Raw genomic sequence first — 27,272 nt, 5'->3', positions numbered from 1 at the left:
TAGAAAACTATTTTTCTGGGATGTGCACAGCCTTCTTACATCCTAACACAAATCCTCTCAAATGCACAATCTGCTCAGTTTCCCAGCCCCTACCTTCAGTTAGGATGTAACACTTCAAAAGCAGGTTACAATCCTACCACTCTTAATTTCCCTCACAGTAGCTGTTGTTCAGTGGATCATCTTGTTTCATGTTCTGAAACAAGATTCTAAGTTATCTGGCAGTACTAAAATGTTAGCAATGCTCATAAAACTGTGGAATCCATTGTAAAACATCCAGCCAAACTACAAAGCTTTGATGGTACAGCTATCAAAATAGAAAGAGAAAAGCACATCTTAAACATAAGGACACTCTGAATAACTAAATTTTATTGGCAGTTTGATATGGAAAAAAAAAAAGAAGAAAACCAGACAAATTATTTTGTGAGAAATATTAAATTAAAAATCACATCTTTGTATTTTTACTGATTTAAAAGTACAAAAACTAAGTCATAGATAACTGCACACCTATGAAAAGGACTCAGAAGTCATATACTAGCTATACAGCTAAAACACTTACAGGAAGTAATAAATAAACCACGAAAAATAATACCTTTGAACACTACAGATATTCAAGTGGCCATATTCTCAAACAGTGCCATTTACATTTAACTTCTTTTAAAGGAGTATGTCATGTTTTAAAGGAGTATTACAGCTACCATGTAAACCTTCAGGTCTTTACTTAACATGCTAACTTGATACATGCTCAGTTGTGGGAATCAGGAACTTTGGTTGTTACAAAACCAACCAATTTTAGTTCAGTAGCTGACACCACAGCCTCTTTTATTTCAAGCACAGCATATCAGTTTTACTATCTGCTGTCCTTTACTCAGAAATTGAAAAGGCATATAAATACAACCCAATGCCTGTATTTCTACACAGGGGAATAAGAAGAAGCAGGCTAATCATGATGTAGAAAAACTAAAACCTCTCTACTGAGGGAGACTGTCTAAAGATACCTGCTGATGTATTAAATTATCAATCACATTAAAAATTCTTAACTCTATTCACAGACGTGATGATTTCTACAGTACAGAAGAAAAAGGCATTGCAATGGTGAAGGGACACTTTGCTGACAATGAAAAAGTTGGTGAAACATGGAATTCTCTGTGTGTGCATACATAGTAAGTTTATATCTATGCTTATTTTCAGCTAATACCACATTTCATAGTTATTCAAAACTGGTTTTAAATATAAAGTGCATTTTGAGATTTCTTTTTTGCCCTTGAGCATAGTGACACTTTGAAGATACCATTAGTTAAAATTCTAAACAGGCTTCAAAGGTAGTACAAGATGCAAGACAGTTCCATAAACAACAATCCTGCAGCTCAGGGAATCCTTCAACAAAATTCCGGTCCACTCTCCAACTTCACAAGAAAAATGACCTTCACAAAATGTCACTGCTAGCAGGCAATGCGATTATTAAAAATGCATAGACTAAGCAACAAAACCTGAAAGGGCAGGATGAAGTCCAAACAGCAGTACAGCCCTCGACAGAAGTTTCTAAAAATAATTGTTTCAAAATACATACGCTTACATTTATTACTGCAGGCAGACTTCCACAAACAGCAGAATGCTTCCCAGTTTCCTACTTGCAGTCTGACTGGATGGATGGAAGAAAAAAACCAAACCAACAAAACCCGCTGCTGGGAATGTCCTCAAATAGCACGACTTAAAATACGCAGTATACAGGAATGGAAATCACCATCACACTAGGAAAAACACTATTAGCTATATGTATATGAATTAAATTAGCAGCGCTGCAGTGATTTGTAGATACTTTGTGTCTGTATGTAACTCCTTTTTTCACATAACAATGTACCAAACTGCTGGTGGAAAAGTTTTCTAACACTTCTTTCGCTTTGAAGGAAGAGTGGAAGAAAGATGTCAAAACTAGACTTTCATCTGTAGCCAGCTCAGGAATTAACTGTCTGGTACCAACATCTACCTGCATGCATACTATTAAAGAATTAGTGATTCAGTACCTTCACATTTTAACAGAACTGTAGCAAGGCTGAATTCAGGCATTTTTTTCTTGGTACTTTCATTATCAGTCAGCTTTTCCCTGCTGCATGGGGCCATAGTGTTGGCTGAAACAAATAACAGATCAAGGCTTTTGCCCCTGTCTCTCTTACAAACAATGAGGACAACACTACTATATGGGCAGAAGCCTGAAAAAATGATGATGAGATTTCATTCAGAGCTCTCATGGTGATGCCTCTGTCACGACTGAAGCTACATACTGATTTCTCAAACCTGAGGCTGATGACTATATATAAAGTAGGCAGAAAATACTGGAGTAAATTTGCACAAAATATTAAATGACTGCAAAAAGTGTCCCCAGTTTCTCCCACCTAAGGCCAAAGTGCAAAGAAGACACATACAAGACGGAGGTGGAAAAGAGGGGTTCCATAGAAGCAGAAGCACTTAAAGGTAGAGAGACAGAAATGCAGACAGGCCAGTTTGGAGTCTTGTAATTTAGGTGGGAGTGTGGGAAGAAGGAAGCCTAAGTGGAAAAGAAGAATTGCGGAAAGGAGGTCCAAGCAGCAGAATTGTCAAAAGGTCAGGAAAAAGGGTAGAGAAAGGGGTGAGTGAATAAAGTCAGTGGGGTGGAAATAACACTGCACAAAGTGGCTTGAACAGACAATAAATACATAATGGAAAAACTCAGGAGAAGCAAAAAGACAGGACATGATAGAAATGTCAGGCTGTAGGGGAACTAGGGAGAGACACAATGGGACTGAAATAAAATGGTAGTTTCTACTCCAGAGAGGAAAAGTAGAGACTAATAATTAATTCACATAAGTATTCAGGACTTACTAACAATGTCTATGAGAGCAGTTCTGCTTGTATTTCATGAATAAAGACAATTTATTTTAAACCACATTTTTGATTGTTTTCAATGTGCCTTTTAATTGGAGTTAGGGCATTATGTTCCCAAACCAACTGATACATTTTTAGATACCTTTGACGTAGTTGTGGTTGCTTAACAGATGGCTCATTGCCAATTGTTTTCACAGTTTTCTGATGCTTCACTGCCTTTCTATGCCTCCATATAAAGTAAGTTAGTTCAGTTCCAAACTTGTGGAAGCCCTCCCAGACAGCTTCTGGAGGATATATCGACTCCAAGCTGATTTACTTAACATACCTAGGCTTATTCTTCTTGAAATGTTCAGAAACTCCTTATCTTTTGTCTGTCAGGTATTAAGCATAGCAAAGTTTGACCTCAATAGTAAGTAATGATCTAAGACATAAACTCCTCAGCAGTTTTGGGTTGGTAATATAGCTTTATCTCTTCAACTAAAATGCCAGTATGAGACAAGTCATAGTAAGTTTGACTAAATTAAGATGACCGAGCCTCCCTCTGATGAAAAAAATTAAAATCTATGACACTGCATAGCATATCATAAAACTATTTATGCAAATTAATGGACAAATTTGCAGATAATTTGTATTTAGCAGACTACAGAATTAGCATAACATTTTATTACCTATTTGAGTTTTTTATTGAAAGCAGAAGTCGTGGAAGGGTCTAACAAAAAAAATACCTATATATTCCTCTGCAACAGACCACACTGGACAAAGAACTACGGGGACAAATCAGTCAAATATGCAAACAAAATGCCAGTCATGTCTGTCAACCAGTTAAGTAAGAAGTGTACACTTTGGTAACAAAAATTTAATCTCTCAGCTTGGAGATGAGATACCTCCTTCAAGGTTATTCAGTATACCTCTGCTGGAGATGATGTGTGTCTGTAATTTCTATTCACAAGTCACCTATGTCAGCTTATTGTCTACATCCCTACTCTTGCAGGGGAGAAAATAGAGATTACATGGAGCTAGACTGATCAGAGGTTCTCACCTAATATCACTTATCTATTTCTTCTCTTAGTACAAGAGATAATACAGGTTGCAGCAGTTGGTTTCTTTCAATACACTGAAAAGTTTTTTGGATAAGGGTAAATTTTGAGTCACCTGTACCATGTGATGATATTCTGCATCTTTTTTATTGATTGAAGGCTTGACAGGAACTGTAATCCCTGATGCTCTCCAAAATCAAATTTATTTTGCTAATTGCTCAGTTAATTTGTCAAATGGGTAAAACCAATCACGCTATTGGTGCAAAGCAACCGAAGTCAAGCAGGTTAGTAAGTATCTCAACTTGTCATCAGGTAATAACTTTGTAATAATACAGTGGCCCTAACACATAGCTGAGATGCTGCAGCCAGAGGTACACCATGCAATTGCTGTCCTTTCACGTGTGTTATTACAATTATCATTGACTTCTCATTGCCAAATTAGCTGTAATGGATTCATGTAAGTCAAGAATAGCCTACATACAGAGGGCAATGAATAGCTGCTTCTGGACAGGGTGGATCCCAGAAGCAGAGGTGTTGACTGTCATTCTAGAGCTTTTGACAGATTCACATCCACACCAATGAACTTGCCACATGCACCTCAAAAGTAACAGCCTGATAGTCATAATTTCCTCAACAGTGAGTTATCAATGAATGCTAATGATGGGGGCCTGTAAACCTATCAACTGTTATAGTTCCAGAGTAGTGGAGAATAACTGCCATAAGGCTAAATTAAGCACCAATCACTGAGTTTGGGCTCACAGGACAGTCTGATGGTGGGTAGGCAGACATCAGGTCAGTGTTGGCCCAATGCATATGTTTGTTTCTCCTCATGAAGTGACCATCTAGGCTTCTGTCAATTTTCCTGTACAGTAAGAAATTCAACCTGAGACCGGTTAGTCTCAATTTTGATGCTCCTGTTGGGTCTTTTTGATGTTAAGTGCAGCTCTGTGTATCAGACATATATAGACACATATTGAGAGCTCTCCCAGGCTCTTACAGAATTATTTTACATAAAACAAAACATGTTTAAATGTATTAGGGTGGCTTATTCTATCATCTTTTCTTCTTCTCAATGGTGAGCTTGGTATACATACAGCACAAAGATGCTGATTTGAAATTTGCTTGCACTCTCAACATACTTTCAGCAACTGTGCTGCCATGAGGATCCTAAACATCACAGAATGACATAGAATTTATGTGGCTGAGTAATAAAAGTGTCACAGTAATAACTGCTGTTAGATCAGATTAAGTACAGACTCCGTTTTCTGTTTCTCCTCACATCCACAATTCCCTCTGACTGTAACTTGCACCCTCAATCCCTTTGCTGGGATCCATCATAACATTTACTGTAATGATGCCTATGTCATGAGGCTCAAGATACCAGGAGATAACTCAATGTCATTCTTGTTTATAAACTGTTATCAGCAAATGATTTTATCCGTTTAACTCCACTATGTCATGACCATAAAAACCAATTCTCTGGTAGAGGTATCTCTGGCAGTATTTGATGACTTAGACATGACCAAGTAATGAATATATTTAATTTTTAGTAGTTTGACTCCAGTGACAGTTAATTTTGTAAAATAAATAAAAGTAAAAAAAATTACCTAAGTATAAATAAAGATTTTAGTATTTACTGTAACTTTCCTTAAAAAACCTTGTTTTCTTCAACTGAAATCAAGCTAATCAAATCCTAAGTAAATCCTTCATAACATGGTTTCCTTCTTACTTAGAACTTGCAAAGCATTTTGGGGACGATGCACCTAAAAATTTGGATTAATATACTGGAGAAAGCAACACCATGGAATACGTAACTTGCTCCTGCATCTCAGTAGGCTTGTACCTAAGTTTTGAGCTAAACCTGACTGTATTCGATTTACACAAACTTCACAGATCAGTTATTTGCCTACGCCATTTGGTAATAGAAATGGTAATGAAATTGGTGGATATGGGTAACCAACCATGTGCATCTTCAAAATGCCACTTTGAATATATATAAAATGATAACACTAATACTTTTTAAATCCAGATTACTAAACAAATTTTTAAGATAGTAAATGTCTATAAATTATTTATGCCATAGAATCTGATCTTGATTTTATGATACTGCCCACCCCAGCACATTGTTTTAAAACCTAAAAGCTATACTACAGTCAATTTCAGAAGGAGTTAACCAAAGAAAACACCAAATGCTTTTCTGCACTACCAGGAAAGCATTTAGGCTCCATGAAGACATATATAGCCCATCAGATGCAGTATGTTACAGCTGTATAATAGTGTGTGTTAAGCCAGTGACAAAAGGCAGAATATTTCCAAAGGTGTAGAGGTTAGGCAGATTACTGTTAAAATAACAGTTGAAAACAAGCCACTGAACTCGCTTACAAGGAGAACCGGGTGCCTACTTCCTTTTTCAGCCCTCTTTTTCACGTGCAAACTGTCCTTCCCACTTCAGCTCCACTGCATGTACGAATTAATCCTTTGCTGCTCAATAGAAGCAGTACAGCTGAAGATTTGCTGTTAAAGGTAGTGACACCATTCTGCTACTACATAGCATTGTCAGTATTTTAATTACAAATCATTAAGATTTCCCTCAGTTACTTCAAACTGCTTTATATTTAATATAAAATGTAAAAATCTATTCAATCCATCACAACTTTCGCAAAATTCTTTAAAAATTGAAGTAGAAAAAAACGTGAGAAATGAAAAATTTTGTTCTTTACAAACTGCAGAATTGTACAGCAGAAATGAGAGAAATGATAATAAATACCTACTGTATTTCAATAAGAATGCGATAGTTAATGCAACTGACAATGTAATGAGCTCTACCTAACAGTGTAACAACTAGGGAGCACTGTCTCACCAAAAAATTGCCATGTGTAGTGCTTCTAGTTATGTGTACTACCTTGTAGACTAGGTATCTATACCAAAGATATACTCCCCTTTCTTTTTACTTGGAATGTCACTTCTCTAAATAAGTAATTTTGCAATACTTTAGCTTCAACACATTTGTTACTGAGATTGAGATGTCGAAATACTTCATTTTGAGAATGTTGCCTGTTGTTTGCTGTCATCTATTACCTTCTACCAAGGACAAATATTGCATATGAATATTTGTACTTCAGAAATTCCAGTCAGTTTCTGTACAGTAGCTCCTCTGAACAATTTCAGATCACCAATCATCAATGCTGAAGATTAAAACCAAAACAACTTCTCCACACATTCTACACAACAAAGGATGGACTGCTGAGTGAGTTTTTCCAGAATACACCATGTCAATACAAGAATTACAAAACGTACTTTCTTTTAAGATTCCATGACACAGTATCTTTACTCCCCAAGCAAATGATAAAGCATCTCTAATAACAACAGCTTTAAAGCACTTTCACCATAACCTAAAAACTGATAGAAAGGATCCTTTTGTGAGATCCTGTGATGCAATTTGTGTGTTCAGAGTCTCAAAAGCTGCAATTTAGAAGCATGCAAATGATGTGTTCATTGAAACTGAAAAACTGAATAGATTTTGCAAGTCAAAGGGACTTACTGTGTATTCTGTCAAATAATTTCCTACACGGGGTTATTTAACTCCTGGTACAAATCACATTTTTTTCTCCAAGATTCTCTTGGAAACAATTGAATGAAAAAGTTTCTTACAGAGATGTTGGAAAGCACTTTGCTGAGATTACTGCAGCACAGAGCACTGGAATGGAAAACAGCAAAACTCCTAATCTATATTGAATAAGGAATATTAAATATACCACATTTACCTTTTCCTCTGGAATTTGATTTTACTATTTAATTAATGGTTCACAATACTTAATAATAATAGTTATCAATATAAAAAATCCAGTATATTTCTCCTTTATTTCACTGTTCCTAAGATCTTTTCTATACACATTTCTGTACCCAAAACACCAGTTTCTTCCAGTTTTAGAAGGTATTACAGTATCTTCCATGGACTATGCACTAGAAGTGCACTTCCATGCGCTTATAGACACTACTCAGCTGTGAAAGAGTAATACTTTCGGATTAAGAAAACAGCATTGCATAGACAAATTCTGTTGGTTTACTTCCTAACTGTTCAACTCCTAACTTTGAAACCCTAAAGTTCTTACAATGTAATGCTCTTTTCATTAAAAAAGATTAGCAACAGAGGTATATAAACACCTCCCTTCACATACACTTCTGCTGTGCTTGAAGCAGCTATATTGTGCTGAAAATTTTTTTTGCTTTTTCATAAAATTCAATGTGTCCAAACATTTTCATCAGACTGTTTTTTTGTACTAGCACCGTGTAAGTGCATCACTGAGAAAAGTGGTAACTTCTAACAACTGGTAAGGCATAGAGATTCTTAGATAGGCATAGAGAAGAAGTTAGTTCTGACTCTATGTACTTAAAATGCACACAGGATTGGGCTCTTGCATACTAAGAGCACATGCTAAGCATGCTCACTATCACAGAAGTGTGTTCACATTCAGAGAACTGCAACTGCAAACATCACACCTCTAAGCAGATTAAGAAGTAAAGAAAATTATACAGCAATATTTCTATATAATGTATATGGATGATGGAAGACTGTAATTCAGAATAACATAGAAATCATATGCACTTGTTTGTGCATATATTACCTGCCTAGGGTTACCTGCCCCATAATATGTGCTTGATTAAAGAATTTAAAAATTCTCTTTTTAAAAAACGTAAAAGGGAAAAGAAACAAAGACACAAAATATTTCCGGGGAAAATATTAAGCCGTCATAACAATGTGAAATCTGTTAATTGAGAAAATCCCAGATGTTTCAGCTAAATTAAGAAATCTGTCTTTTTTAATGCTTAAAAACGTCAAATACTGTTACAGGATCCCTCTTGCCTGCAAAGAATGATGATGAGTTCAGAGCAGCTCCTCATTAAGATGCTGCAGGAAACAAAATCCTTGGGAGACAAAGACATCTAAAAGAATTTTGAGTCCTTCCCCGTGTTCTTCTCATTCCAGGAACCACCAATACCGAACATTAGAAACCAGTAAAACCTGAATGAGTAGTAGAAGAGTTTGAGAGACTGTAGCTTTAGGCCTTGCTGGTCAAGGATTAATTCTGTATACTACTGAATACATAAACGCTACTTGGTTTGAAAGGAAGAAATGGTTATCTCATGGAAAGAAGTGGCAATAATGCAAACATTTCTCACTCTTGAAAAAGGAAATGTATCCTGAAAACTCAAACAAAAAAAACAACAAAATAAATTGTGCAATGTGTAGGTTTCATTCAGCTTTGAAACCTCCCAAATCTGCCATTTGAGTGATGTATGTTATTGCAACACTACACAAAACAAAGCTTATTTCATAAATACTTCAGTCCATCTGCAAAAAAGATTAAAAGAAAAAGCCTAATTCAGGTTTACAATTATTTCCCAAAAATAAACAGTAAGGATGGAAAAGATTATTTATTGTTTCTATGATGTACCGTGAGAGCCGTAAATGACCAATCAAACAAAAGTCTAGGTATGGTCTGAGATAAAATTTCCAAACCATGACATCTATATGACTTCATTAAACTCCCAAGTGCAGTGAAAGAGGCTCCAGCAAATTCAAAATCCAAAAACTGGCTGGGCAGCTGGACAGCACAATAGAAAAAAAAGTACTGGGGGAACAAGTCTACAACAGTCATTGAAGAATGGATAACTGGGTCTTTTTTTGTGTATAAATTCAATGAATATATCAGTTTAATTTACTAAGGAAGTTCACTAACTTTAAGCTGTGGATATTATCTTCACAAGGAATCAGTCAAAACTGCATTATAACGAAGTAAACAGCTTTTCCTAGCCTGTACTCTGAAGGATGTTTTAAGAAAAGGGAACCCATAAGACATGGTATATAAATCTTCCCAAATATGCTCATCAAAACAAAATAAAAAATCACAGGTTACAATTTGAAATGCTCAGAAGTAATCAATGTAAAAACAGTGTCATCTTGCTTCTTACATCCGCTTTGTGTATCTATCTCCTCGTTCTTCTAACAAAAGCTATTTAACCGCTGAGTAAAGAGGTAACAGTAGACAGACATTAGAACTTACTCCGTATCGACATACCTTCAGTAAACTGTTATATGATTTGTGACAGCAAAAGCCCTCATCATTGATGACAATGCATGAACCAAAAGGCATATGTGTTCTTTAGCACATATATCATCTGAGGCATTCTTGTCTAAAATTAACTAAGTAATTTTTTCAAACTGGATCTAGAAGCAACATACAGACATAACAAAATTTGAATTCCAAGTTGATAGGAGTCACTGTCAGACACATTTTTCTTAAAAGAATGGAAAACTTCAACTGAAACCGAAAGCAGTGACTCAGGAGGTCTGGAAACCCCAAGGGTAGCAAAATAATCATATATTTGTCTTCCTTTATGATAGCAAAAGACCTGAATTAGTTAAGAATTTCTTTCATTTTCAGAAACAACTGAAGCAATTAGCATCTTAGCTGCTACAATGCTGACTGTCATAAGAAAAGACACCTTTAGAAAACACAGAAGAATAAAGAAAGCAAGCTGGAAAAATTTTAATGGAACTTAAATACTGCATTGAAGTGAGGATATATGAAGAACACTTGTCTGACAAATAATTTGTAGGATTTAGACATAGTTCAGGAAATTACTATGAGAAATGTAAAAAATTCTATTTTTTTAGAGATAATAAGGAAGAAAAAGAGTCTAACAAGAGCAAATAAAACTAAGATACAATTAGGCTGATAACAGGAAATCTAGTTATCCTGGAAAGGGAAACTCTATATGCTGGAAAGACTTGTAACTCTTCATGATGGCTCCAGAAGCTAATTTTTTGTTGAAAAGTGCACAGGATAGACTAAATTATAACAATAACAAAATCAACCAGAAAAAAAATTTAAAAAACAACAAAATTAAAAACAAACTGTTTCTGGGATTTGATAGACATGATACTATTCCTGGGGTTAGTATGCAATTTTTTGTGTTTCTTTAACTAAATTGACTCATTTATAAGACAAAACCCACAATGGATTCTTCCAACTTAATTATATTTTTGTAAACTGATCAAAATATGTTGAACATAACTTTACTACCGCAGATGGAAAACTGATTTTCCTGGATATTTTACAGTGAAGCGGTTTGAGACAGCACTGTATCAAACAGTATCAGTTCTCCAGTAGGTATAATTTTCAATCAAGAAAAAGCATTGTATTTATTTCCTCCAGTTTCTGATTCTGTTCTGCATTGAAAATTTATATAACCTGAATATAATTTGAAAAGTAGCCATTTTTTTGAGGTGATACTGATTAAAAAAACCCCAAACAACTATATTAGATGTAACTAAAATCAAACACAGAAAAATGACTTATGGCCCTTGGGATAAGAAGGGAGTTCTAGCAGTGTCTTGCAGCCCTGCAGTGCTAGAGTGAATTTTCCTCTTCCCTTCCAGCATTTGAAAGTCACTTCTCAAACAACAGCCTAGGGAAGCAGCAAACTAACACTGGGAGAAAGAGAATTGCTATTGAGATCTGTGCTTGTTACCAGACCCTTCAACAGTGTGAAGCTGGTAGGAAGTGAGAGACTGCCAGCCTTCTGTCTTCAAAAGTTCGCAAAGTCGTGAAAAAAAATATTCTCGGAGAAGCAAGGGAGGGTGGGAAAGGATGAGGAGAGGACAGGGAGCCTAGAAGATGGTAAGGAAGTAAAGACAGACATTTGTGTCCTCCAGTTTCTTGGAGCAGAAAAAAGTTTACTGGATTTCTAGAGGTTAATTTGAAAACTCGGAGAAGGTTCCTATTTGCTCTTACTTGGAACATTATCTGCTGCATGGGCAGCAATCCTGCACAGGGGTAAGCTGGTCTTGGGAGCATGTGAGCAGCGTGTACTCCCACAGCGTCTCACTCTGATTCCACATGTGAAACAGCCTACTTACTGACTAAGGGGATGCTGCCCTTCCTGCATGGTTATGTATAATTTTGCATACTTAGAGTATCTCTGAAGATAGCAGAAGTAGTAATATTATATCTGAAGAGATTAAAAGCTAAAGTTGAAAGAATATTACATACAGTTATTCTAAGTGTAGGAAGAATTTATTCTGAAATTATGATAGTGTTCATTATGACAGAATATTCTCTCTGGTTCCTAGTTGGGGCTGGATTTAAAAGTGTAATTAAACCCACAAACACACATAATAAGCTAGAGACTGTGGCAGAGCTAGGAAAAGGCAAGTGAGTTGAATTAAAAGAAGAAGGAAATCCTGCTTCTTACTCTAAGCTGTGAGAATAATTTATCCCCTTACTGTGGTCCTTATAGATGTAGTCAAGTCCTGTTCTTGATCTGTGAGACAGTGACAAAAAGATCCTGTAAAATGGCAATTGACCATTTTCTTGGTAAACAGTAGGAAGCGGCAACGAAGACACACTGCAGTTTGGTAATACTGTACTCATGCAATGACTTTTTTTACATTAGGTGTAACCTTGTGTTTCAAATTAAGAGTTCTGTAATATTTCTTATTTACCCCTTTGATCCACTGTGTTTACTGAACATCTCTACAATAAAACCTTAATCTTTCTGAGACTCAGCAAGAGATTGTTTTTTCCCCCGTTATTACCTACCTTCCATCGATGCTGAAAGCTATTGTAGGTAATATTAGTGATATGGTTTAATACTTAATTGCTGTCAAATTTAATACTGAATATAGTAGTACTGAACAGTAATAAGCCTATCAAATGAAGTGATGGAAACAAAAACTTAATACGATTCAGCTTTATTATTTTTTTTTGTAAGGAGGGAAAAGTTTTGAGCAGTTCTATGAAAAAACTGGATGCTGGTACTGAGATCAGGTTTTGGCTGGTATATTGAACTGAATCAGATCATGAAGGGGCCAAGCAATATTTTTTCCCCCATTCCTTACAATTCTTCTTATTTTTTCAGACTGGTGCATATTTAAAAATAAAATCTATGCAGGTGGGCAGGACAACATGATTGAAATGCCAGGCATAAAAGCAAATGGACAGGACAGCAAAAGAGCGAGTATCGGTGAGTATGCAGACCCAAAGAGCAGAAAGGGGATACTGTATTGAAGGAGAGATGAAAAGGCAGGAGGAAAATGCCAGACATTCAGCAAGTTGATAAAGCAGTAGCAGTCAGCAGGTGTGCCAAGCAGCAGAAGAGCAATTCCACAAAGTCAGCAGATGCACTCAGCAGGAAGGTGATGCCCAGGCACTCAGAGCATGAGACAGGGCAGCAGAAGGCCAATGCCCATGTGCAATCAGATCGAACGGACAATAAAGAGGCGATACATGCCGTTCAACAGATGGACAGGGCAGTAGGTAGTCAATGTCAAGCAATTAGCTGGTCAAGAGGTAATGCCAGACAGTCAGGTTAAAGGGCCAAGATTGCAGGACAGTGTCACACAGCCAGCAGGTAGAGAGAATAAAAGAGAGTAGTGAATGTCAGGCAGTCCCCAGACAGGCTGCAAAAGACCAAAGCCCACAGAAAATCAGATGTGACTGTCAGCAAGGACAAACCAGAAGCCTGCCAACTGATTGACAGAGCAGCAGGGTGGCAGTGATTTTTCAATAACTTAGGATACCATGAGTGAAACAATCCCAAGAATCTAGATGCTCACCCTCTGGTAGTATCATTAGATCAGAGTGAACCATGAATATCCACAGGAGAATAGCACACAAATGGAAACAGCAGATGAGTCTGACCCTAGCACCTGGGGAGGCCATGGGACCTTCCTATAAAACAAAATATGAGAATCCACAAGAAAAATCAAACAGATGGGAAAAATGTGTCTAAAACCTGTTTCTGATGATGATTAAAAAAGCAAAAAAATACTAGCAAAGAATTAGTTTGGAAATGATTGGGTGGGATTGAAGATGTTGCTTACCCCTCTCTGGAGCCCACATAATGGGAATGTTGGGAAATTCTGCAGCAGAAAAACAGAAGAGAAAAGGGATTTCTGACTCCCAGTTCAAGGAAAGCATGTCAATTTAGGACTGGGTAATCTCTTTGGGCAAAAAAATAAGAATTCAACTGAGTCTTTGCCCAACCCTAGACACATGCCTTTATGAGGTTTGTGAAAAATTTAAGAAGCCCACATCACTTTCATCTCATGACATCCCACCCTTATTCCCCAGAACCACACTTACCTCTAGCACAGGGTGCATAAGAGGGAAAAGGGGATGGTCTTGTGAGCTCATTCCCATATCCACTGCAAAAATAGCTTGTGAAGATGAACAGGAGTACCCGTTAGCCATTACAGGCCACTGGTGAGATAAACTGAAGTTGTCATTATCTGTTACTCATGACTAGTGTAGGATGGTGTTTGGCTTAGATACACCCACACTCTAATAAAAAGAATTAAGTGTTATGAGTCCTGTGGGGTAACCCTCCACTATGGCAAGCTGCAGAAGTGCAAAACTTAACACCTTTTTATTTACCTTATTGTCTCCTCTTTAACTTGAGCACTCTGTTATTTAACATGGAAACAAATTAAACCATGTTTCTGAAATTTTGGCTGCTGCTCTATTTCAGAAACATGTAATGAACTCTGGAATGCAAGAATTGAGAAAATCCCAGCAGTAATAAAATTCAGTAACTTAACTCATATGTCACTTCAGTCATTTTTATTCAGTACGTCTTTTTATTCAGTAAGTATCTTCCCAGTAACTAAAAGTCAACAAAGTCAATGAAGACTCAAACTTCACTATTTCTGTCCTCTTAGAGGTCCACATTATGTGTGTACTTATCTGTTTGCACATTAACTCCTTATTTGTAACACTGAAAACCTACAACTCTCCTTGATAAGGCAACAGTATGCAATAAGAAGCTGACTATTCCCTTTCCTGCAAACTGTATAGAACTTTAGACACAATAAAAGAATCAGTAGTTCTGTTGTGCACTGCTGAGTTAGGATTCAGAAAGGTCACAGAGAAAGAATCTGTATGAATTTGCCAGGTACTCATGTGCAACAAAGCTTTTAAGGAATACCATAATAATAGGCTAAACTGCTGGAACATTTTTTATACTGATCCTCTGGATATCAGCCATTCATTCTCCTTCTAGCTGAGCAAGGCATAGGAATATCAGAGGTTAACATAACTTTAAATTTAGAAATCTGGGTCATAGAACAAGAATTTCTTCCATATCCAAAGACTCCTGTATCAAATACAAGTTGGGCTTAAACCTAAATGACAGGAAATTTAGGCAGAGGAGACCAAGATATTTCCATCATACAATTAGTAATGCCATAAACCAGCCAGAAGAGCACACTCTGCCTGAACCAGAGTAGATATTAATACTATAGAGTACAAGGTGTTTAGAGCACGTACTGGTAGTTTTATAAAATCCTGTGATTTTAAGGCCAGCAGCAACTACAGTTAGCTGCACCACAGCAAGACCAAAATTGCTAGCACCTTCACTCATACTTTCAAGGCTCAATGAAAATGAACTATGACAAAACTGATCTCAGTGAACTGTGACAAAATGCTCATTTGTGAAGGAAAAGATGGACTTGTTAAATCCACTGAAAGTTTAAATGTCAACAATAAATAGTAGATAATGCACCTCTATTAATTTGAGTATTCTCACTACAAAATAATTGGGAAAAGAATATATGCATGAAGTGGTAGGAAGCTAAAACATGGTGTAAAAAGAAGGTGGAAAAGTAATCAGTCTCTTGTTCGTAACTGGTAATACCCTCACGCCTGAATGTGACAATAGTAATTTCTGTTTTCTATTCTGGTATTTATACTGAGTCTACGTTTTGCTAAAGCTTCACTGCTCCACGTGGTATCAGTTAGCAAAAGCAGGCAAAGGACTAGTTATAATCCTAAAATAACTACTGAAGTCAGCTGCTTTCCAGGATTCTTCTAGTTTCTTTTTGCTTAGTGGCTCAAAAAGCTTCTACACTGTAGGCAAGCAGCAAATGAGAAATTCTACACTTTTTAATAAGCATTAGTTTTAATGATCAACTATTTTAATAGTAATTTTGCTATTCTGGTGTGCTTATGTCAAAAGGACTAAATTTTTGATACACTCTAAATCCAGACTACTATTTGCCCTCTAGTTATAATTTCTTTGAGCTGCTTTCACAGTTTTCCTAACATGTCTATATATTTTTTTACCTTTTTCTCCATATTAAACTTTTATTAAACTTTTTGCAATAGGCCATGACCAGCTAAAAAAATAGATGATCTTTTGAGGTCCCTTCCAACCCTTGGGATTCTGTGATTAAGATTAAGAGCAAGAACTGCATAATTACAGGCCTGACAAAGTTTTCATTATTATTTTGACTTAACTTGATGTTTAATTTTTTTCAGTTCCCTATTACCTGCTGTAAAGTGATGTTTTAATGGAAACTGTTTTTATAAATGCCTAAGAGGAAAAAAATCTGAAAGTCCCAAACTAAAAATTTTGTTATACAGAAATTCTATAGCAGGCACATTTTTCTTCCCCAGCTACAGAAAGGATTGCAAGGTCTATGAACTGTTGCTGCTAAACTGCTAGTAAGAGCCAAGCCAGATGATTTAAACTAACAGAGATACCTGTGAGAGTTGTGGTCCCTACAATGAAAACATGTCTAAAAGGCATCAGTAATGCCAAGAGGAGGAGAAGGCCCCTCAATATAAAGTACCATATTGTTCTTCTGGGTGTATTTTGAAAGTATTTAGAATCACTGGGACATGAACCATTTTTCCACTCACAGGATATGCTGAGGCTTCTTCCAACTTCCATTCTGAAATTACCTTGGAATAAAAAATCAACTGCAAAAGTTAAGAAATAGAAGCAAGATTTCCTGGCTTGTTACTGTGGCTTTACTTCTCACGTGGCTTGTTACTGTGGCTTTATTTCAAATGAAACATTTGAATCCCTTACTGCTGTTTTACTATTGCTTCTTCTTTTCAAAAGATCTTGCATACATGTTTGATAGACAGAAAACAGAGTTTCTATTTGGTATTTGAGAGTACTAAAGAAAGCTAAAATAAACCAATTTGATCCTCAAATAGGTAAAAATACCCAATTGCTTAGCAAGAATTCTATTAGTATTATCTTTAGGTTATGATGGTCAGACAACTTTACACAGAAGGTTAATATATTAGTTAAATAATTTAAAAGATATTTCCACCAGCATCCTCAGCCAATATTATTAGAGTTCTGCATTTTCCATTAACAGACAAATAAGCAATTCATGTTATCCCTTTGTATGCAGGAAACAAAACTTTCTTCATCAATTTCAGGATCCATTTAATTCAAACTATCTTCTCATTTAACAAATAAAAACCATTAAGACTAAAATCAGGTTTTGGCTTCCACACAGGATAACTCATTATACATCATCCATGACTTCTGAATGAGTCCGAGATAACTTAAGTTTTATACCTCTCTCACATTCAATCACCTTTGATTTGACAGATGGGAATCTGTTTGTGTGACTGATATCTTAATTTTAATCAAACCGACCCAAACACATAAAAACTTTCCATTATGATGATTTTCTTATTATACTTTTCTGACTCCAGCTTCCCATCACCAGCTGTTACAATTCTCTTTAGCAGACTAAGCAAGCTGTTAGTACCTTACATTATTTCCCAAAGAAAACCCAGGCAAAACCCAAGTTACCTCCCAGTGTTCTTTATGATAAGCTGAACAGACTGAGTTGTGTAACTCTCACAGAAAGCATCTCTCTTAGACCACATTTTTCTATATCCATTGTGTCATTTGAAACTTTTTTAAAAGGGAATGTCCGAAAAACATGCAGCTCCCCATTTTGACACATCAACCTCAGATACAGAGAAAAAAGTATCCTCTGTATTTCTATTCTTTTTTTTCCCCCCCATCTTTGTACTTGTCTATGTCAGGAAATCTAGATAGAAACAAATTGAGAGACATATATTCTTTCAATACAGTATTTCAGCTGGATACACAAATATGTTCAAAACTGCTGTTTATGTAGCAGAATATCAAGAATCTGCCAATCCCTCTTTATTTATCCAAAAAAAGCATTCTTCAGGAATGCTCTCTTTCCATATGTTTCCTACTTCCTCTGGGTTTGGGTTGTTTTGGGGTTTTTTTGCTTGGGAGTTTGGAGTGTGATGAGGGGCTTCTTTTCTTTTTTTTTTTGCAGCCCCTGATATTTGAGTAAATGGGATCTGGCTTCTTTGCCTCTCATTTCTCCCTATAGCTGTCCTGGTGCTTCCATGCAGTGACTGCAGTTCATGATTGCACAATCAAGCTCTTCAGTGATGCCGATGTGTTACCAAGTTTTCCTCAGAAACTCAAACAAGAGAACAGAAAGCACATTTTTTAGCACTTCATAAGTCAGCTAAACCAGTTTCACATTTCCCAAGACAGGTACTGCTGTAACCTGACAGTGTACTGTGTAGTGCAAATAATCTGTACACTGCTGCTTCTCAAAGAAACTTGTAGTAGTTGTTTAGTGAAAATGTTCTGCAACTAGATATATTAATTCTACCACAATAATATGCCTTTCCAAAGATGAGACTTTAAATCGAATGATAAAATTTTTAATTAAATTAATATGACACAAAAATAAATTTTGATTTTTATAACCACAAATACAGCATTTCAAAAAATAAATTTTATTGACAAATTAAAGCAGACTGGATAAAGACCTAATCATGTAAGCTAGGAAGTGTCTGGAGGACTCAGAAGAAGAGAATGTACCCTACAGAATTGCTGATAAACTTCTAATAAAGTAGCAGACATTTTGGAAGGAGTCTCACAGAGCAGTGTGTTCCATTTAAGCATATTTGTTGTCTAGATACACCTGGCATGGTTTCATAATTCACACCCTTTAGGGGCAAGCTAGATGTGAGCTAGAACTCTACAACCAAAATACCAGTTTCAACATACAAGATGTGACGTAATTCATATCTATTTATACTATGAACAGTAGTTCTCAAAAGTTCTGATGGCAAGTTACAGGATTAGACATTTTATATACACAGCACACTTCATTACACAATAGCTCTACACAGAAGTCAAGGAAGAGAGACCTCCTTGAGAGATATGGGAAACTACAGTCCTAGAATAGACTATGAAAATAAATGCTCGAAAAGGTTATTAAATTGGAGGGTACCTTGAATACTGAAATGTGAAAAACTGACATAACAGCCTGGGTAATTAGAGATCATATAGCTTCATAGTATTCCTATCACAAAGTGACTAACATCCCACATGAGATGAAGATTGTCCTGAAGTGACAGTTTGTAAAAGAAAATTGTTTATTTTGGCCCAGTGACAACTGTAAAATGTCTTTGATATGGCACTAAGAAGAGCTGAATACTGCTAAAGAAGACCAGAAGTACTGCCATGTCCACAATATTAGAAACCCAGATGCTCTGGAAAGGCACTGTTTGAATCAGGGAGGACAAAAAACCCTACATATTATTTCTACTTTAAATTGTTGCCTATTAAATGGAAGGTGTTATTTAACATGTCTTAGTGGATTTGATTAACCTGGAGGGAACATGTTACTCTGAGTATGGGTATAACATGATATACCCTGTTTTCTCACAAGCATCTTATTTCATTAACAGAGTTGAAGGAGAAAGAAACAGACAGAACATATGAAAATTACAAAGAATAGAGATTAGGAGGGTTGCCAGCGCTATCTGGGACACAGAAATGGAAGCATACAGACATTTTTAAATAGTCTGTGGAATTCAAATGAAACTTGAAGAAAAAACCCCACAATAAATTCCAAGGAGAAATGTGAAAAACAGCAACAGTGAAAGTTACCGTAGGGAACCGAGAAAAGCAAGGTGACAGAAAATTTGTAAATGGTACTGATTGTAAAAATGCTGGTGCAATTTTGAACTGAATACACAGACTTTATATCAGAGCACAATATAAACCTTCTTCTCTCCAAACATGTTTTTTGTGTGGCTAGGTTTGGAGTATTCTGTTCATTCTAAGCATGATTTTTCAGGGAGATGCTGACAAACATGAGGGAGTTCCACAGAATGATTTCTTTTCATGGACTACAGAACTTTGGTGACAAAATAGGCAAATACACACATATTGTCATAAATGAAAACAAGCACGTGTCTAAATACATATATAAATTTAAATATATAAATATTGATGAATATAATCAGCAAGAATCAAATGAAGCATTCATAATTTTTCCAGAGCACTGGAAAAGAAGGAAGAGTAAGGAAACACCTGACTGGTTTTACATGATGAAAAAGAGTTCTAAGCTTCTTCTAAAGTCTTATCTTAAAATTTCAGGGTGTGAAATTTCAGGCATACCTGCAGTGTGGCTGAACAATTTGTGAATACACACAGTGACACAGCTGAAGGACATCTAGCATCAGCTGAGGCACAACAAACTGACTGCTAGTGCTATTATCTATGTATATAAAGTTAGCTTTGTACTGAGGCAAACAAGACTTGTGATCCACACCAGACATGAAAGATAAGAAAATAGTAAGAAGACTCTGTTAGGGGGAAGACAAGTCAACTATTTGGATGTACAATTTTGCAAAAGAATAAATGTAAAAGTAGAGAAGCCAAAAGGTAGAAAACTATGCAGAGGGTCTGTATACAGGAGATTTTTCCTTTCTCTTTTGCGTTGACCAAGAAACAGAGAAAACGCATTCCTATCCCAGAAGGGTATCTAGTGATCAATAAAAATGCTGCCACTATTTTTTTTTCTCTTCATAACAGCTAACGTATGATATCATTAACATTCTGTAACTGTAACTGTCTGCCACTCAAGCACTGTAGTTTTATGGAAAACATGTTTGCTTTTGAAAACGTAAACCAAAAGTTCCCTAAATCTTGGGCATATGCAAAAGCCTGATGTTTGTCCACCAACAAACGCTTTTTAAAACAACAGACTGTATGAGCATTTCCAACATGGGTTTAAAGACTATCCCCATAAACTATAGGCAAAATAAGATTGTGAAAAAGAAGTGGTTGTATCTACAAAATTAAGCCTACACTTTGGCTTTTGTCCAAATGCAAACTACCACCAACTGCAACAGCAGTTGAATTACAGCATTCCCTAATAACAGCTACAACACAATTTCCTTCAAATTCAGCCATCCACTGGGTGGATTTTGCTTTTTAAATATCCACTTGCATTTCATCACTTCTAGCTGCATAGACAAGAAAGTGAAGGATATTCACACTCCTTAATTTAACTGACCTTCACCCCTGAAAAATCTGAATCAGTAACTGGTTCAAAAGATTCTCCACATCCACTGACTAGATAGAGGCTACACATTTAGGGACCAGAGATAGGTAAGGAAAATCAGATATTGTGAGTACACCTAAAATTGTCGGTTCCATTATAAGAAAAAAAAAGTAATTACACATTATCAAAACAATTGCAATAACCTGGTATGATTCTGATATAGTGTTCAAAAGGCAAAGTGAGTGGGGAAACCAAGTAATTTTTTTTTGGAAGTCTAATCATAAATACCTGAAATTTAAAGAAGTTATTTTCATTAGATATATTATGTTAGGCACTTAATTTCAATTTAATAAATAATTAGAACATTCAATTAGCATTAATTCTTTGGGCTGTAAATACTCTCAGGAAGTAACTTTACCTTGTACAGTACAATAGGAATCATGTATATATGCTCAGAAAAATGTGTTTTCTAATCAAAAGTACAAGTGCATTAAGGAGAAGCAGGACTTGAATCATTCCAGCTGAAATAAGACCCAAGGGACTACCCTTCCTACTCACAGGAAAAATACTAACATGTCTTCCAGTATTCAAACAAAATTACTACCGGTTCTAAAATCATGTCTCAAAGATGGCATGTCAACAGCACAATGTCATGATCACACCATTTCACTACCAGTTCAGTAATGGGAGGAACGTGCTGACCAAACACCACACACAGAAGAGTTTAAAACCACTCCCTACATCAATGCAAGTGCAATTACACATATTATGTTAACATAAATGAATTTCCCATTTCAAATTGGCACTCATTGACCCAGAAGACAGTACATATGGGGCCAAAGCTTATGCTTCTTCATAATTTTTTGTAATGATACATACTGCCAAGCTAATTTTCTTACATTAAAAGTGGTTGTTTGAATGAATGATCTAATAAACCCTGTCATAAGAACAAACCTTATCATTGCGACTTTGTAATTAGAACTGGGATTCAATCTCTCTGTTGTGATCTAAATTTAGGCTTGCAAGTTAATCGAAGTTAAATGTTAGTTTAATGCAAGTTAAAAGGGTGAAAAGTGAATAAATACTGTCCTGTATAAATTATTGTTAAATATCTAAATAATTCAACAGTCAGAATACGTAAGTCTGTTATAATCACTTCAAGTCTTGTATACCTACTGCTTTAAAAACAACTGTTCTACAGCACAAGTTATTAATGATTTTTTATATCAGTGTGGTTTTATTACATAGTCTAAACAACTCCTTTTTTTTCATGGCTCACTGTAACATCAAAACTAACCAAAAAAATCACCACCACCTGTCTTAATTAGTTTGAGTAACAGAAATGAAGCAATGCATGAAAAACACTATCTGTTTATGTGTGGAGTTCTCATTTGCTTATTTCTTGTCCCAAATGCTGCTTGAGATCTGTAGCTTGTTTCTGGCACTGTCTGCAATGCTTTCTCTGGCACTGCTGCTTAGTGTCAACCCTGAATAAAGATAATAAATCAGGAAAACTGAAACAGAAATTCAGCCCTCCTTCTACACAATGCTGGGAATGCAACATTCAAAATCATTAACTTAGTTTGAAAGGAAGAAATCAATTTAAACCAACACACTTTCCAATTTTGTGTTGCTTTAGCACAGCGAATGATCTTCAAATTCAGTTTTACTAGCTCTAGCATGCTGTGATCATCTTAGACTCTACCCATTTTCTGATACACTGAACCTTAGGTTTTAGTTACTCCAGGTTTCTAGTATATAATGTAAAAACATCAGAAGTATCGTACAGGAGCATTTTCTTTACATGTTTTTTAGTTACACAAATGTTATATAATAGATTTACTAAAATATTTTTAGATTCCTAATAGAAAAAAGCTAAACTGTAGCCATGGTTGATAGAACACATTTGTAAGTCAAAGGCATTGTAGGCATGTTATAATGAACTCAACTCAAAGTTGAAAGTCTAAGCAATTGAAAAGTTATATGAGTACTTAAGAGAAATCTAAATATGTTCAATTACAGAAAGAAACACTTCAGGCACTCAATCTTAATTCTGCCCTTTAGCGAACATAAGCAAACCAAAAAAAGTATGTGACTTTAGAAGTTCCTATTAATCTAATTTGAACCATAAATAAGAAAATATTTCAACTGCAATCACACACTCATTTCATAAGACAACCCATAGCTGTGAGGTTATTAGGTTACTTTTCCTTTATCATTTCCTTACCTTAGCTCCTTATACATGGAATGCAAACAGATTTCCTGTGCAACATTTAGTGGTGCATGTTACCTTTACTGATGTGTCTGTTTAGCTTTTTTTGATAATGTGGTGTCAAGCAATTTTTTCCCCCTGCTATCTGCCTCTCACACTCTAACCTATAATGCAGTAGTTGACAATGCAGTGGCCTGCAAGGGAGAATTAAAGGATCTCTCTTATCCCCCTTTCCCTTGTGCAAGAGACAACAAAAGCCACACAAGGTTTTGCTTAGCAGCATTGCAATGTACTACTAAAGAAAATTACACCAAAAAGCTCTTTGATTTTTTTTTTTGTAAGGGGGCTGGAAATCCATTATGCTACATTTTAGTCTGAAAATCATCCTTTGAGATAGAACCCAAGGTCAGAGTAATTCTCTTGTGCTATATTCCCTATTGCTTTTTCTGCTTCCCAGTTGTGTGTCACTTGACCTGTCCATAGATACTACAAAGTTACAGATAAAATTTAAAAAAAAATCACCTCCCTCCCGCAAACTTATACATTTCTACACCAAATGGCAGATCTTTTTTATTCCAGGACTATCTCACCTCTGGAGTGACATCTCGTGGTGCAAACCCCGTTCCTCCAGTTGTCAAAATCAAATTAAGTTCCTTTTCGTCACACCAATCTATCAGCGTCTCCTGAAAGAGAATATGAATCCTGTCAGATCTACCACATAGTAAGTGGGATACATATATCAGAAAACACTTGAAGACTTGAAATGTTTTAATAACATATACACAATAAATATAGCAAATTGTAAAATCATTCATGGCTTTTCATACAAAGATTATAAACCAGTATTTATAACCAGCATATGGCAGAATAATTCAAGTATCTATATTTTCGGAAATGGAAACTGAAATTCTGTTCTCCATCTCTTCACCTGAAATGGAAAACAAGAATTCACAGTTATTAATTTATAACACAGTTTATTCTGATTTTGGGAAGTAATAGATTGTGTTCATTTAATTCAGACTACAAGGTTGATTCTCATTGCAGTAACTTTGGTTTCTGTGCTCTTTTAACAGCCTGAAAAAAGCACAAACCATGTATTTGTAAGTTTATCTATTAAAAGATGTAACAATACACATGATTCAACACAAAAGATTATCTATAATCATCTTTTCTACATTCCCTACAACATCTCAGTAGGACTGTGTAAACCAGTTCCAAGGCTGGACTAAGAGAGTTTAAGAAATGTCATATAAATTCAATTCATTATGGTAATGAAGAACTCATGACACTAGAGAATAAACCTGTATCCGCCTGCAAGATCCATCATGCAAATGCATCCAAGGATTACTTTATAAGAAGCTTCAAAGCCAAAGGTTTTGTCTTTATTTCTTCTTTCTTTACCTATTTCTTCCAATTCCCCTTTTGTATCATCTCTTGGATTAATTTCACACTTAAATTACCGGAAGTTTCTGCTTACACGAACACTTCAAATAAGCTCAAGAAAAGAACATACATAATGTCTCAGATCTGTATAGAAAGGAACTATTAAGTCTAACTTCTGATTTATGTTTTGAAAAAGCAGGAATTACATGGTAAACACCATCTTAAGTCTCAAAATTGTTTGCTCAAATAACATACTTATGCATCAGAAAAATTATTTTGAAGAGGTGGCATCTTCTCTATTTTATCATCTAAAAACATATTTGACTTGAAACAGCTACAAATTTCAGAGAATACTTGAGAGAAGTTCAGCGTTAAATTGTGTTTGGCAAATTGTGTATATTTTACAAATTATTAACATCAATAAATACGTGTCATTATAAAACAGGAGGGGGAGATTTTGTGTTGGATTTTGTTGTTTGTTTGGTTTTTATGGAGCATTTTACCCACCAAACTTCAACTGGTTTTATAGAGAAAATAAATCCTTCCTCTGTTCTCATTTTGCTACAGTTCTAAACCACTCCAATTAACATGGGGGGGGAAGTCTCATAATAGCCCACAAAAAGCTAAAGAAATCAGTTAATAACTTAACTCTTCAAATAAACTGAACAATAATTACATGTGTATTACTACTATTGCATCAGTATACTTAGGCAGACATATGATTCTCTACCAAGTTCTAGTTACAGTAGACACATAATTTTTCAGTAAGATGACCTTTGACTATGAGGCAGTAAGTTTAACTTTGAGTTTCACACTGTATTTTAAACATGTAAATTGTACACATCATTTTAAAACCATGTAAAAATACCTGAGTGATATTCAGCTTGTTGTTTTCCCTCTAGCCCACAAATCTTACAAAACATTCTCATTGACATTCTAAGTACCTAAAAAAGGAAGCACCACCCTGATTAGCTGAGGACAACAAGCTACTCATATTCACTTTGCTTCTGCCAGCAGTGCAGCTTGATTCGCCACTGGCTCTGCAGGGAACTGAATTTGCTTTATCTTCAAATGAGAATTCCTCTAGGCCATAAACCTGATATTTGGCTTTACCAATGCTATACAAACAGAATAATTATGTAACATTTCAACCAGAGAAAATATCATTAAATATTTTTGTGTATCTTTTCCCTTCTATTGTTTCATCGATGATAAGCTTTCAAGGTAAAATGAGACTACATCAAAGAGTTACGCAAATCACTGTCACTCCATTCAAATCAATGGAATTATGCTGCTAATGGAATTATGGATAAAAATACAGACCTCCAGGAAAAAAAAAAAGGCAATCAAACCAAACCCAAACAAACCAAAAATCCCAACAAACAACAGCAACAAAATCAACCAAAACCAACAACAACAAAAAATCCAAGAAAAACAACCAACCAAAACCAAAACAAAATCCCCCAGGCATTATAAAGCTTAACATATTTAACAATTAGTATGCTAAAATAGGCTTTTTCAGATATTTTCTAGTATCAAGGTAGACAGGAAGAAATGCAGCTACTGTAGTCAGTTCCTCTAGACACAATTTTATTTCAAAAGCACACATCTGTGATTCTTACCTGTTCAGATTTCACTGAAGTCCTAGAATAATTACATGAATTATGTTTTTTTGCTGCACAGAAATAAAATGGTGGGTCAGTTGTCTCCTTAAGCTTTGGATCAGATATCTGTGCTCTCTACCTGTTTCTTTGCATTTCCGCTTTTAAATACATTTATTTTTTTCTCATTTAAATAAGTAGGGAATCCTTGGGAATAACATACTATTTATACCCAGCACCAAAGAGGTCTTGTTTCAGTCAGTTCCCTCTCTTTCCCAAGCTGGAATTACTTGCTGGACTTCTTATGCACTGCCCAATCACTGAAATTATTTCAATTGTAACACAGCCTGCCCAAAATTTTACTTAAGATCTGTTTGAATTTTCTCCTGACCAGTCTTGATTTCATCAGTGCAGAAAAAATGTTGCCACATTCTTTCTCTGAGTTCTTAGTCTTTCACATATGAATTAATTAAAGGCAATATAGATCATTAACTCACGGAAAGAATGCCTACTGTGTGTGGCACAGGGGAAAGACCCCATGTTTACCACACATACATACTTGCAAATTCATATGGGCATTCATATTACCTTAAGACAGACTAAGTCTAAAATCTGTACAGATGTATTCTTGTGGCACCACACCTAAGCTAGCACTTTCTGACATTTCAGTCAGTGAATGGATATAACACAGATATATTCCCTTCTACTACAACTTAAATATCTCAATGTCCAAGACTGGAATACCGAATGCAGTTCTGGTGTCCTCAAAATAAGGAAGACATGGAACTGTTCATACAAGTCCAGAGGAGGGCCACGAGGATGATCAGGGGGCTGGAGCATCTCCTGTATGAAGACAGGCTGAGAAAGTTGAGGCTGTTCAGCCTGGAGAAGAGAAAGCTGTGTGGAGCCTTCCAGTATCTGAAGGGGACCTATAAGGATAGAACCTTAAGAGAGAAGGACTCTTCATCAGGAAAAGTGGTCATGGGTTTAACCTTAAACGGGGGAGTTCAGGT

At 35.8% G+C, this 27,272-nt stretch overlaps 1 protein-coding gene across 4 annotated transcripts in view; it reads right to left on the bottom strand.

The window, feature by feature from the left end:
- Positions 1-27,272, bottom strand: part of GPHN (gephyrin) — a 286,661-nt gene that overhangs the window by 111,528 nt on the left and 147,861 nt on the right. For all 4 annotated transcript variants that reach the window (XM_031049092.2, XM_005149265.3, XM_034062164.1 and 1 more), the window contains exon 4: positions 23,866-23,958. In XM_031049092.2, the coding sequence (XP_030904952.1) occupies positions 23,866-23,958 (93 nt within the window). The remainder of the gene's footprint in view (positions 1-23,865; positions 23,959-27,272) is intronic.

Source organism: Melopsittacus undulatus, chromosome 4 (assembly GCF_012275295.1).
Source record: "Melopsittacus undulatus isolate bMelUnd1 chromosome 4, bMelUnd1.mat.Z, whole genome shotgun sequence".
In the NCBI taxonomy this organism is placed as follows: Eukaryota; Metazoa; Chordata; class Aves; order Psittaciformes; family Psittaculidae; genus Melopsittacus; species Melopsittacus undulatus.
The sequence above is the reverse complement of the archived record's forward strand: the minus strand, read 5'-3'. Positions and strand labels throughout refer to the sequence as shown.